The sequence below is a fragment of the Mercenaria mercenaria genome, chromosome 8, assembly GCF_021730395.1.
Source record: "Mercenaria mercenaria strain notata chromosome 8, MADL_Memer_1, whole genome shotgun sequence".
Lineage (NCBI taxonomy): Eukaryota > Metazoa > Mollusca > Bivalvia > Venerida > Veneridae > Mercenaria > Mercenaria mercenaria.
Genome location: NC_069368.1, coordinates 16,789,900 through 16,803,879, shown reverse-complemented (window position 1 = coordinate 16,803,879; position 13,980 = coordinate 16,789,900). Strand labels below are relative to the sequence as shown.

General features: G+C 35.4%; 2 protein-coding genes across 2 annotated transcripts; both read right to left on the bottom strand.

The window, feature by feature from the left end:
* Positions 1-5,325: 5,325 nt before the first annotated feature.
* Positions 5,326-11,467, bottom strand: LOC123565842 (heme-binding protein 2-like). Its single transcript, XM_045359617.2, has 5 exons — positions 11,328-11,467; positions 8,486-8,639; positions 7,576-7,708; positions 6,513-6,693; positions 5,326-5,840 (listed from the first exon to the last, which is right to left on the bottom strand). The coding sequence occupies exons 2-5, from the start codon at positions 8,636-8,638 to the stop codon at positions 5,669-5,671; spliced, it is 639 nt and encodes a 212-aa protein (XP_045215552.1). The 5' UTR covers position 8,639; positions 11,328-11,467; the 3' UTR covers positions 5,326-5,668.
* On the bottom strand, positions 10,972-12,699 carry LOC123565485 (uncharacterized). The gene has a single exon (XM_045359353.2). It carries the CDS (start codon positions 12,697-12,699, stop codon positions 10,972-10,974), a length of 1,728 nt encoding a protein of 575 aa, XP_045215288.2.
* Between the last annotated feature and the right edge of the window lie 1,281 nt (positions 12,700-13,980).

The following is a 13,980-nucleotide window of genomic DNA, read 5'->3' as shown; positions in this document are numbered from 1 at the left end:
TGGAGTTAATATTCCTTCATTTTTTTACATAACTTGAATAACTACATGTATTAAGAGAAATCTTTCAAAATTAGAAAATTAATAACTAGATGGAACTTATTTTTCAGCAACGGCTTGTTTTTATTTCTTTACAAATGGCATTCATTTTTAAAGAGTTTTTTTTTGAGAATATTTCAAGTATCCAGTCGTAAATGTATTGGGCAGGTAGATCGTTGATAAATATGTTGTTTGTTTACCAAATAGTTATGTGTTTTCATGATATACTCCTAAACCTAAATGTATTTTACTGGGAGTGAAAAGCGAGTCTGTTCTGGAGATGTTTTAAACACACATTCCATATAGTGATCGATGCCATGACTATACCCAAACTGGATGGAATTACCGCCTGTACATGTTACTATTGCCTGCAAACTGTAAGCCGATTATAAGTTGAATACAGCATTTTTAAGACATTATTTTCTCGCTTTGCTACCGCTCGCTTGAAATAAATATCTTAAAACTGCTGTATTCAACTTATAACCTATACATACAGCAAATTTTGGAGCATATAGTGCGCGTGTTTACTTTTTAGCTCACCTGAGCCAAAGGCTCATGGTGAGCTTTTGTGGCCGCTTAATGTCTGTCATGCGTCGTGCATCGTGCGTCGTGCGTCCGTCAACGTTTTCTACAAAAATCTTCTCCTAAGAATTAACAGAAATTAATTACAGAATTACACCAAACTTCACAGGAATGATCCTTGGGTGCCCCCCCCCCCCCTTCAAAATTGTTCAAAGAATTAAATTCCATGTAAAATTCTGTTTGCCATGGCAACCGAAAGGAAAAACTTTAAAAATCTTCTTGTCCAAAACCTCAAGGCGTAGAGCCTTGATATTTGGCAGGTGACATCATCTTATGGTCCTCTATCAAGATTGTTCAAATTGTGCCCCTGGGGCGAAAAGAGGCCCCGCCCCGGGGGTCATAAGTTTTACATAAACTTATATAAAACTTTAAAAATCTTCTTGCCTAAAACCACAAGACCTAGGCCTTTGATATTTTGTATGTAACATTGCCTTGTTCAAATTATGCCCCTTGGGTGAAAAGAGGCCCTGTCGCGGGGATCTCAAGTTTTGCATAGACTTTTATAGGAAAAAACTTTTTAAATCTTCTTGTCTGAAACTGCAAGGCCTTTGCGCTTTTGATATTTGGTATTTTGCATTGCCTTGTGGTCCTCTACCAAAATTGTTCAAATTATGCCCCTGGTGTGAAAAGAGGCCCTGCCCCGGGGGATCTCAAGTTTTACATAGACTTATATAGGAATTTCTTTTTTAATCTTCTTGCCTGAAACTGCAAGGCCTAGGCTTTTGATATTTGGTATGTTGCCTTTCCTAGTGTTTCTCTACCAAAATTGTTCAAATTATGTCCCTGGGGTGAAAAAAGGCCCCGCCCTGGGGATACTAAGTTTAACATAGACTTATATTGGAAAATTAAAGATCTGCCTGTCTGAAAGTTAAAGCCCCAAGCCTTTGATATTTGGTATGTAGCATTGTCTAGTGGATCTCTAACAAGATTGTTCAAATTATGCCCCTGGGGTGAAAAGAGGCCCAAATACTTCAAAAATTATCTGATCATACTTCCTAGACTGTTTAATTATAATTACCTGATGACTCCCAAGCGATTAGGGATCACTTGACTGTGACCTTGACCTACTGACCTACTTTCTTGTTTTTTTAAGATACAGCCTTGAAAATTGGATGACATGTACAGTTTAGCACACCGACCTTAAAACTGACTTTCAGTGACAATGAATGTGACCTACTGACCTACTTTCTTGTTTTTTTTTAATATACAGCCTTGAAATTTTTCTGACATGTACAGTTTAGCACTGACTTTCAGCGACCATGAATGTGAACTACTGACCTACTTTCTTGTGTTCTAAGATACAGCCTTGAACTTTGGATGACATGTACAGTTTTGCACGCCGATCTTAAAGGCCGACTTGGGTTGTCCAGGGAAACTTTTGGATAATTGGCACATATCATTAACACATTGTGGGTTCAGGCCATAAAGTTAACACCATTTCTTGGTGTGAATTCCAGGGATTGATAACATCTGTAGAAATTTCTGGGGTTAGCTCAGGTCATCTCAGGACATTGAAGTAATCTGGATTTTGCAAATAAAAATGTGAGAAAGAAAGAATCAAATTAAAGGAACCATATATCAGCACTGTACTTTTAACATAACATAACATATTACAAAATGTTTAATGGTACAATAATACTACAATTCCTATAAATATCAATTTCATTCAATTTAATTTCTTTATATATATATATATATATATATATATATATATATGAATACCCATTACATAAAACATTGAAATACAATGATCAAATAAAAAGATAAATATATATCTTATATGACAAAAAGAATCAGTATTACTAAATTATGGTCTTCATTTTACATGTGCATGCAAGTGACAAACTCCAACAAGAAATTCAGTGAGTACAATTTTAGTTAGGTGCTTGAAAAGAATGCCAACTTTATACCGTAATTACATTCATAAGGTCTAGTTTATGAATAACATTTCATGTTTATATGATTAGTAGTTTTTTAGTTTATAGTACTGACTTTTCCAATTGGCTTATTTTACTTAAATTATACAGTTATTTCTTTAAATATAAAAACACTTTCTTCTCATTATTCTACATACAAATAAATCATGTACCCCTCTATTCATTATCACTTTATTCATCATAATTGGCTATGCCATTAACATTGCCATAAACATCAAGTCCATCCTTTTCTTTTCTTTTTTTTTTGTGGGGGGTGGGGGGGGGGGGGGGGGGGGGGGGGGGAATGGGGGTACATCCGTCCGTCCATCCATCCTTCTGTCAGGAACCCTCTGAATACAATCCTCTGAACCAGAAAAGTATTTATAAACTGGTTTGGAGAGTTATAGGTAGTTTAGGAGGAAAGAATTTGGTACCTTACCAGGACAAGGATAAAAGAGAATGTAAGAGAGCGTAAGAATAATGTGTACTGATGATGCCTGAATGTATGCTGTCATTCACACCAGGATTGTATCAAAACCCTTATGTACAACCATACTGGTATATGGGCCATAAATTGGAGTAGTCTGTATGCCTGTATCTGTGTCTCTATGTGTGTCTGTTTGTATGTCAATCCTTATGTATGTCTGTCAACAATAATAAAAACAATAGGTCAAATCTGATTACAATATGTATGTGCCTTACAGTAGATGATTTTCACTGCATGGCAAATGTCTTTTATTTTAGCTAAAATGTGCCATATAATATATCATCAGTATTGCTTGAAAACATCATGAAGCCCAAATGCATTATGTACACAAAACTATTATTTTATTATTGATTTATTCTAGTATTCTAGTTTTTCCATAAAGATTTCCAAACATAACACTTTTGCTTTGCTATTGCTGCAATAAAAATGTTTATAAAAAAAACATGGAGAAAATCAGGTGCAACATATATTCCTTGTTTTGATTAAAAGATTTTCAACAAATCTGCAATGTGTTTTATGTTTATCAAACATTCTGAGGAATCATTTAGAATTCCATGAAACATAGACATTTCACACCCTACTGGAGATAATACTTGTGGTCAGATTGCTGGGTCAGTGAGTCATTAGTTATTCAGTCTCTCTCTCTCTCTCTCTCTCTCTCTCTCTCTATATATATATATATATATATATATATATATATATATATGTTTTTGCTATAAACATATAATTGTATGTTTAATGCAATAAAATATTTGAGTTGAGCTGAGTTGAGTTAGCAATAAATGTCAGTTATCCGAAAGTTCCCCTGGACTACCAAAGTCGGCCTTTAAAACCCACTTTCAGTGACCATAAATGTCACCTACTGGCCTACTTTCTTAATATTTTAGCATCAGTTTGACATTTGAAACATGTAGCTCATATTACTCAGGTGAGCGATCCAGGGTCATCATGGCCCTCTTGTTCTTTATTGTGGCAACATTATGATATATTTGTTTCTGTCTTTTCCTGCATCTGTATTGTTTGATCTTTATTATTGGTTTGAAGTTATCTTAAAATGTCGTAGTCAAACGATAGAATAATGAAATGTGCACTTGGAATTTTATTTTATGTATTCCAGTAATAGCATTGGCTTGATTGACGCCGGATTTTCAGTTTTGGAGTTTAAGCCTTACCATGCTGAACACGATTGATTCTGCCTTTGTGACCAGTGAAGACCATGATCAGCCTGCACATCCGTGAAGTCTGATCATGATCTTCACTGTTCGCCCTTCAGTCAGTAACTTTTTGGTATGCACCCATTTTAACAGTTAATGGTACTGTCCAAACTGAAAGATGGACAATTTCATTATAGAAATTTAGCAGGGTAAGGGTTAAAGAGGATACGATTTATGCTGGCTTACTCCTGTAAATGGTCCTTGACTATTTGAAGAAGTCAATTTTTTGTCCCGCTTCCTACAGAGTCTATATGAACTGAGGTGGGTCTAGTTAAAGACAAAAAGGACCAACCAAATATTAAAATATTTTTCTGAAAAAATATTCATAAGATCCAGAAAAAAAAACACTTTATTTTGTAGGGTACCGATTTTTAATGCCCTTTTCTGTTTAATTTTAAATAATTTTATCCTTCTTTGTTTAGATAGACAAATTTATCGATTTTCCGTTAAGTCGATGTTACTAAAAGTTCGTAATGGTATTTATTTGCAAAATTGTAAAAAACATTCTCTAGTTTACTTACTCCTACTCAAGTCGTTATTTACATTTGATCATACTTTCAGGAGAAATTTCGAATAGTGGTAGCCATTCGGTGTGCTGATTTGCCATTAAAGATATTGAAAAATGTACAAAAAAAAATAGAAGGTATAGAATATGAACTCTGAGAAGCGTGAATGCCCTTCGTTGTAAAGATTTAAATTGAAGTTTCCGTTACACTGTAGTTAGAACAACAAACTATACCTGTTTATAACAGAGCAAACATGCATATATTTCTAACGTGGAACCAGATTTTCAAACACTGTATAACTTAAAAGCAAGACGGAAATGTGTGAGCTTAATGTCAAAGCCTCCTTGAATATTTCACGCATATGTAACATGTATCTTTATTCATATATATCATCATACGCCTCTCAATGATTTGTCTATATCAATTTGCGTTCGTGTTATTCTGGGTTTGAACTAATTGGAACTGCATAGTAGAGGCATAGTTAGATATAACTGGGTACATGTCACTTAAATACAACAAGATTGCTTTTAAGCGCTTTATTAAACAATAAAAACGTAATAAAACAAAGCATTATATATCTTGTGTCATAATACAGCAAATACTCAGTACAAAAAATAATAAATACTACATATAAACAACACAGTCACTCATATAATCATACAATGGAATTTTCAACTAAATAGATTATTTGAGCAATAGCGAGGTAGTTAGACGGACAATAATGGTCGTTTCTACATATTACTACATACATACATTAAATATCAATAAGTTTTGGTTTATAAATGCGGCTGAAAACTGGCTGAATCAGACATTTTCCGTACCTATTTACAATTGCTAACACCGGAAGTGACTTCTCATTTTTAACAAGATCGATGTAAAGCTGTCTAAGAGTGATGCTAAACTATTGAAATGTAAAAAATAATGTTTTTAAATGGCGGCAAGCCAAACTTCATTATGTCTGATAAAAGCATAGGGTCCGTCATATCCGGCGGTATAATAGTGGTCTTGATTGAATTGCTTGTTTGCAGCTTGCAAGTCTTGAACCAGAGCTTTTCGGTTTTGTTGGGTCAGTTCTTCTGAACCATAGCCGCCGTATGATCTGCAAAACAGATACAGCAATCAAGAGGTTATTTTGGTTTTGCTTTCGATTTTAACATTCAAGTTTTATTTTGACATAAATACACATTTACTATAAAAACGGGAATCTATTATGGTTAATAAAACAGTCGTAGGCTTTCTATAAATGCATACCTGGGGCCGTATTCATAAAGCATCTTAAGTATAAGTTTTCATAAAACAGCTTAAACTTAAGATACGTAAGAAATGACGTCGTGAGTACGATTAAAGTGTTGTTTTTCAGATAAAAGCACTTTAAACATGATTGTGCATGTTGTATCTGTCTGAAATTAATGTTGTTTTTTTAATGTTTTCGTCCACAATAAAAGCCAATAATTACTTATTAAGTTGTTTTATGAATAACAAATATACTTAAGTAAAATAAATTTCTTACCTAAGTAATACTTAAGTAAATAATCAATTTCTTATACTTATACTTAAGATGCTTTATGAATACGGCCCCTGATGTATACAGTCAATGCGGTCAGTTTTAACAACAATATTTTATACTTATATAAATTGCTTATAGTAAAGAAGAATTGGAGAATGATAATAAGTAACGACAACTAGTAAATAAGACAAAAAATGCCTACTGAATTGTTTTACTTAAGTGGTATGTACTGGACTAATGACAATACCAAAATGTATGTAATACCTGACATATACGGTCATTGCGGGCAGACTCCTTATAAAAACTCCAGCTTCTGTTGGCACTGGAGGATTGGATTGTAGGTTAAACGGCATCATGAAATGTTCTGTATAGTTGGACATGCAATTTGATCCCTGGCATGGATCTATTTGTCTCACCACTGGAGCTGTCATCGGAATTTTTAAGTCTGAAAAAAAAAATCATCATATTTATTTAAGAGGACAAGACCAAGACCATTCTAAAAGCCTTTCACGAACAATATATATACTAGCATAAAACTGCTATTTACATATGAAACGATTCTAAATGAGTTGGGGTATAATTAGTGCAACTAAAGCAACGTTTAGAATTATTGATACTGTGTGATGCGGCGGAAGAAGAGCAGTTTTCAATTGACGCCATAATGGGACACAAAAACTGTTCCTGCATCAGTCAAATATTCTGGAGAGCATGTTTGTGCCATTTGATATGCTTGATACCCTAACCTAAATTTGCTTGTGATACATATCTTACTATTTAGAAGCTAAAACTAGCTATTACGGTCATTAAAGAAATAATATAGCAAAAACATAAACACCTCTACAGGTGAAACAGTGTTATTGATACAACTTTTCAGAGAAAAGTAAATGTAAAGAGGAGACTATTTGGAAGCATTGAGCACGGCGCCGCAAATCACAAAGCAGGCCAACCACAGATTAAAATTGTAGTGGAGAGATATAGAAGACGGGTTGCTTTAAATATCAGCCAAGAAATACATTTTATTAACATGAAATGTAGAGAGCCTAGATCGGTTTAGTCGGCCACGGCCAATATTCATCAAAACTTTAAGTCTGAAACTAAAACTTCAATAATATGTGCTAATTTTTCTTTCTTTTTCTGGTCGTTGTTAAATTAGAACAGAGTGCAATAAACAGAGTTATGACAATACGGGCTCAGAAAGTTTAGGCCTTTGCACGAAGGCATTTTCTATTAAAAGCTGTCACATGTATAAACACTTGAACAGCACATTAGACATGCCTAGGTGATGCGTTAATAATAATATCAAGAATACGTATATCTATATACTCACGCCGAGAATTATTTCCCGAAATGTAGTGAAACAATGTGTAAAACATTTTTCTGTTAGCGTCTCTTGTGTAATTAACAACTGACACACGAGTTGCTACCCATACAGAAGGTGCATATTGTCGTGTCTCAAAGTTCTAGAAAAAATGAACATAATTATCAACAGATGTACTCACATGGCTGTATAAAGAGTCAAAAACGTTTTTGAAGTACATACTCAGAGATTTTTATGAAGTTATATAAACATGTGACTTGCAGTATGCTAACATGTGATGATGATAACACCACGAAATGATGAATAAACTTCTTTTTTTGTAAAATTGCATGTAAGTGACTTATGTTTGTATGCAGCTGAATTAACAATAAGAATGAGTGTCTTTTTCACCTTTAGCCTGCTGGCGGCAGGTGATTCTGCCTTTGCGACCAGTGCAGACCAAGATCAGCCTGTACGGACTGTTCACTATTCAGTAAGTAAATTTTCAGTGAACACCCCTTGTGTGCGTGTGCGTGTGCGTGTGCGTGTGCGTGTGTGTATGTAACGTCTTTTTCAACAATATTTTTCAGTCATGTAAACGACGGTATCTACTTGTAGCAGTCAGCACAATGAACACCCCTTCGAATAATAAATGGTATTGCCCAAATTGAATGATGGACCATTCCATTTTAGAAATTTAGCAGACTAAGGATTAATAAATTCACGCTATCTGAACATCTAAAGTTAGCACTTGGAGGAGTCTGGAACATTGGTATTTGCCCATCATGCGAGAAACTAAAATAGGGCTTTACGGTCCCGGCTGCCATCTTCCACAAAGCACCCGTATTTGGTTTTAAGAAACTGGGCTCGAAATTGATGAATATGCATCCTGCTGTCACAGAAAAAGAGTAAACGATATTGCTTAAAATAGTATACTCACGGCATTCGTTTCATTCACAGTGTAGACCGGGCATTCAAGGTCGTGACAAAACCATGGCGTCTTCACTCCAGCAGGCCATCCAGCTGCCATCACAGTCTGGAGGCAAGCAAGGATTGAACACGCGACCACACACGTTATCATCATGGAATCCATTCTGTGAATAGATAAATAGGTAAATAAAAGGTATAACGTATATTTGACAGTAAGTATTAGTTATTTAGCCCTCTTAATAGTTTTCCTATTGAGAAAAAGTAAGTCCCGAACTAACATGATTGCATTTCGATTAACTTCTTACATAATTATAGTTTCGCAACTTCGGAAAAATTTGCGTATGTATACAATGTATGCATATTTATCTATAGGAAACACAAAACAAGAAGTTTGTTTACAAAGTCCTAAGTCTTAAAATGATCTCTGAAAACAAATGACAATAACATATTTACACAAGCTAAATTAAGTAGTCCTGTTGGCACTTGCTGTTAACTATATATATAAACTCTAAGCAATAATTTCAGCCTACCATTCTACCTTATATATAGAATATCCACATGTTCTGATAAAATGGTGATATAACGGAACAAAATGTCTGAACACGTGCTTCTCACCAACAATGAATTTACATTACGTTCAATTTTTATTTCTGACCCAGTTTTAAAAAAAGAGTTGCGTAAAGATCACATTTTTCGGTATATAGGTGCTAGGATATGAGCAACAGAAATATGTTTGCCAAGTGTGTATTATTCCCATGTGTTGCAGATATAGCAAAAAGGGGCACAAAGAACGGTTTAGATTTTCTTTGGTTTATCTTTCATTAAACAGTTTTACTCTTCTCTGTTAAATCATATGAGTATACGAAAACATCATTATGTTTCTATGCTACAGACAGGTGCTGCCTTTTCCATTGCCTCTCAAACAGACTCGATCAAACCGAGTTTGCCATTATTTTGTTTTGTTGTGTTCAATGCTTCCAAAGAATCTAACTAGTTTTAACTAGCAGGAATTTAACTCAATATTATAAATATGCATGTCTGGTCCTTTAACCTTTAGCCTGCTGGCAGCAAGTGATTCTGCCTTTGCGACCACTGCAGATCAAGATCAGTCTACACATCCGTGCAGGCTGATCATGATGTGCACTGTTCGCTATTCAGACAGTAAAGATTCAGTGAACACCCCTTCGAATAATAAATGGTATTCAACGCCCAAACTGAATGATGGACCAGTCCATTTTAGAAATATAGCAGGCTATGGGTAAAAGAGTTCTGCATAACTGAGTTTTTGCTGAAGGTTGCGTTCTATGATACGTAATGACAAGATGTAATATATAGTAATAGGGTGCCGCTTGGCGGCAATAACAGGTATCATCATCATACAAAGACTAGGTGATTTCATCATATTTTGTTCTTCAGGATCATGTAGTTCATTCAACACGTTTCAATTATAGATATCAGTTAAAGAGGAACTAGAGGTCTTACATATTTCATTAGACACTATCAAACCGTCTCTGCTTCCAAACTTTGACTGTGTTACTTTATGGACTACGTATATAACAGGAGTCCTAGTTTAACATGACTTTTATCATTTTTGTTTTTTTGTCCTAAAATGACCGTATAATACTTAAAACTAGCCGATGCGTATGGAATTTTGCTCTTTAATGAGTTGATAGCAAATTCATAGTCTCGTGTTTAAACACGGTTAATACATTAACTTTATATAAGCTAAGATAAAAAGTTCTGACTTGTATAAACTAATCGTTTGAGAAGTTTTCTTTTGACATAGATGTATTATTGTCTAAAAACACAGTTTTAGTAAAAAAAATGAAATTACATCGACAAATTAAAAAGAAGAAAATAATTGAACTTTGATTAATCACATTTGTTCTTGTCTTATTTTTTAAGTGCGCGCGTGTCTCTTGTAAATGTATATCAATGTGGTGCTGTTTTTCTCTCTTTTTTTCACTTTTTCGTGATATCCCAATTCATTTATTTTACTGACATCACAAATTCATTATATGGCAGTATTAAATCTTTTATTGGTGTAACTGTCATTAAATGCATTTTAAGATGTATTTTCTAAGTTTGAAGTCGGACATTAGCACGTGTCGAACCCGTGTAGGGAAAATAAGCGTTACTAAGCATATGCTTTGCACCCCCCCCCCCCCCCCCCCCAACCCTACCAGCTTTTGGTCCAAAAACTATTTTTTCACTTAGATAACAGTAAATACAGAAGTTCTAAAGAAATTTGCGAGAGCATTGAGATGCACATATGGCCCAAAATGCACATTTTGTGCCATATCTGTATCTGTATCTTCTATCCTTCCCGCCAACAATGGCGAAACCCAGTTGTAAACCGGGTAATGATTGAATTATCGACGATAAGAAAGTATCCAACACCACAAACGAGTTTATATACACTTATAAACACTGTCTATTCACTGAAATTTTCTAGGAACCACACATTACATAACAGGTGGTCAACCAAGAGGGCCATTAGTGCAAGTTACTATACAGTCTATATCTCATGGTATGCAAGTGAAAGATAAGTCTTCTAATATGAAACTCCAATCTTGTGACAAACTCGTCACTCCATACCTTCTCTGGCAATACACAAGAATAGTCTAGCAATAACTGGATTTGTTGGTCGTAAGTCTGGAACAGATGAGTATAACTTGTCTCCTCTAGAATGCTGATTATTTCATTCATGCCAGGCAACCTAACACTCTCTAAAGACGGACACAATAACAAAAAGTGTTCAACAGTTTCTGCACCGGATACACAAAGACGACACACTGGTGAAACCTCATTCTGATTGAATTTATGGCGATTAGACTGCAGCATGTAGTTACCAGTAAGAAGGCGTAGTCTTGCTGGAATGCGTGTAGCCTCTAGTACGGATGAACAGCCAACACGTAACACTGGATGGAACTTGCCAGGAGTGTACACTGGGTTCATAAACTTTAAAGATGAGTATGTAACGGTTCGTGACTCGATATTTTTCTTCCACCACTGAACGACCTTGACATTAACAGTACTTTTCCATTGATTCTTAGTCATTGGTGAATTCAAATAAGTTTCGACCTCAGACAGTTCGTACTTGCTAAGAATTGGTTTAATTATACATGCCCATGAATTTGACTTGTTAGATTTCACCATGATCTGCCTTTCAAAGATTTCCCTTTCTGTACTGTCAGATTTCTGATTGCATATATTATTGAAAAAATTCAACACTTTCAGATGATATAAAGCTTCCATCGGCAATAAACCAGATAAAATATAGACACTTGGGTCAGCGGTATTCATGGGAAGAGATAGAATCTGTTTTAACGACTTTTTGTGGAAACGTTCCAATACTTCAATCTGTTTTTGGCTAGGAGTAAAAAGTTCAATGCCATAGGTTAACACGGGTAGAACATATACCCTATACAAAGTAATTGACGTTTCATGATCCAGCCCATTGTGTCCATGCAGACCCGCACCCATAAGGCTATACATAGCGCGTCTTGCTTTGACAATATTACCCATCGTATTATTTTCAGCGGTTTCTTGTACAGATGTAGTTCTAGTTATACCCAGGTGCACAGCCGAATTGACATTTGCTAAGTTACCGTCATTCATAGAGAAACACTGATCACTCAGAGAGTCTTTTATTTTTCGTTTAGAACCACTTAACTTCAACGCAACAGTTTTAGTTGGCTGTAATAAGTACCTTTCCTCCTTTGCAAAGGACGCAGCTATGTTGATCAGTAGTTGAGTGTCATCCCTAGTATCACTCATTAAACACACATCGTCAGCACACGTGGAGTTATTGACTGTTATTGTACCTATTTTACCCCCTTTGCCAGTATTTTCAAGCTGGTCCAACAGCGGATTGATGTATATTTTATATAGGTCAGTGGACAGAATCCCTCCCTGACGTACACCTTGAAAAACGTCAAAGAGTTCACTGACTTGGTAACCATACTTTACTACACTTGCTGACTGCGAATGTAAGGATTTCAAAAGTTCCCAGTGTCCATCAGTGATACCGGCATGATACACTCTCCTGAGAAGATGTTTATGATTGACCACATCAAAAGCAGATTTGGCATCCAATAGAATAACATGGGATTCGGACTTCTTGTCTGCGTTTTCTCTGTAGAACTCTTCTAGTATATAAGCTGCGTTTAGCGGTGAAGATCCTGGCGTGAAGCCCCTCTGCATACGATTCTGCACGTCCATAAGAACTGGTTGAATTCTCTTTTTAACGATACATTCAATTATTTTACAGATGGTAGGTAAAACAGTTATACCCCTATAGTTAGTAACAACTGAGGGATGCCCTTTGTTTTTAAAAACAGGAGTTAAAATTCCAAGTTTTAAACATTCTGGTATACATTTTTGTTCAAACTCACAGTTTATTACTTTCAGGAGTTCAGTATGCAGTTCATGTGGACCGTATAAAATATGTTCTACGTTTAAACCATACAATCAGCTGCTTTCCCTCTATGAATAGATTTTAGGGCACTTTCAAATTCACTATAGGATACTGCTTTTACGTGTCTATCTTTTACCATTTCACTGATCACATCAACCTCAAGTTCCACCTTCTTGTGAAAGGCTTCATCAAAATCAGGATTAGTAGAGTCCCTAGCCAGATTTGCAAAATGATACCTGAAACCCTCAAGAATATTTTCTGATCCCGTGTAGCATTCATCATTCACATATAAGTCATCGATCATAGTTTTTAACTTTCCACGTTGTTTATTTATAAGTTTATAAAATAGTTTCTTGTCATTAGATCTAGCATTTAAAAGATTTTGTTTTTCAGCCGATGCATATCTAGCAGCATGAACTCTACACAGCCGCCTAAACTCTTTCTTACAGTCTTTTCTATGTTGAAAAAAAGGGTCATGTATACTATGAACACTACCGGATTGCCTCCATTTCTTATTAGCTAAGCGAAGTCTTCCCATCGAGAGTGAAATATCAGCATTCCAAACAGACAATTTAGGTTTTGGTCTAGATTTAAACTTTTTCTTCTTTTTCTTACAAGATTTTTCTCCCGCATTCTTCATAACATCACAAATAGACATAATTGTTTCGGTTACTGAGTTATTTTTAGAAATATTACATTTCAAAGTATCTTGAACAATTGCAGAATATTGCTCTTTATCAACTTTATCCCAGTTAACGCGACTTGGAGTGACTGAGTCTGTTCTAACGTAAAGCATTCGACAAGGTTGATCACAATAAATTGATATTTAAACTTAATGAGCTGGGTGTCCACCCTCTGGTATCACAGTGGATAAAGTCATTTCTGAAGGGTCGAACCCAAAGAGTAGTTGTAGACGGCTGCACTTCTGACACCCTGCCTGTCCTGTCCGGTGTCCCTCAGGGATCCGTCCTAGGGCCCTGTCTCTTTCTGGCTTACATTAATGACCTACCAGATTCTATTAGAAGTAAGGCAAGACTGTTTGCAGATGATACCATAGTATACCTTACAGTCAAGTCCTCATCTGA

Bases quoted from the DNA above. Each gene is read 5' to 3' on its own strand.
- LOC123565842 (XM_045359617.2), bottom strand. From the start codon at position 8,638: ATGGATTCCATGATGATAACGTGTGTGGTCGCGTGTTCAATCCTTGCT. The intron at 7,709-8,485 runs GTGAGTATACTA...CATTTTTTCTAG, and splicing joins CTGTGAATGAAACGAATGCC to AACTTTGAGACACGACAATA. The intron at 6,694-7,575 runs GTGAGTATATAG...TTTTTTTTTCAG, and splicing joins TTCGGGAAATAATTCTCGGC to ACTTAAAAATTCCGATGACA.
- LOC123565485 (XM_045359353.2), bottom strand. From the start codon at position 12,699: ATGGACGTGCAGAATCGTATGCAGAGGGGCTTCACGCCAGGATCTTCA.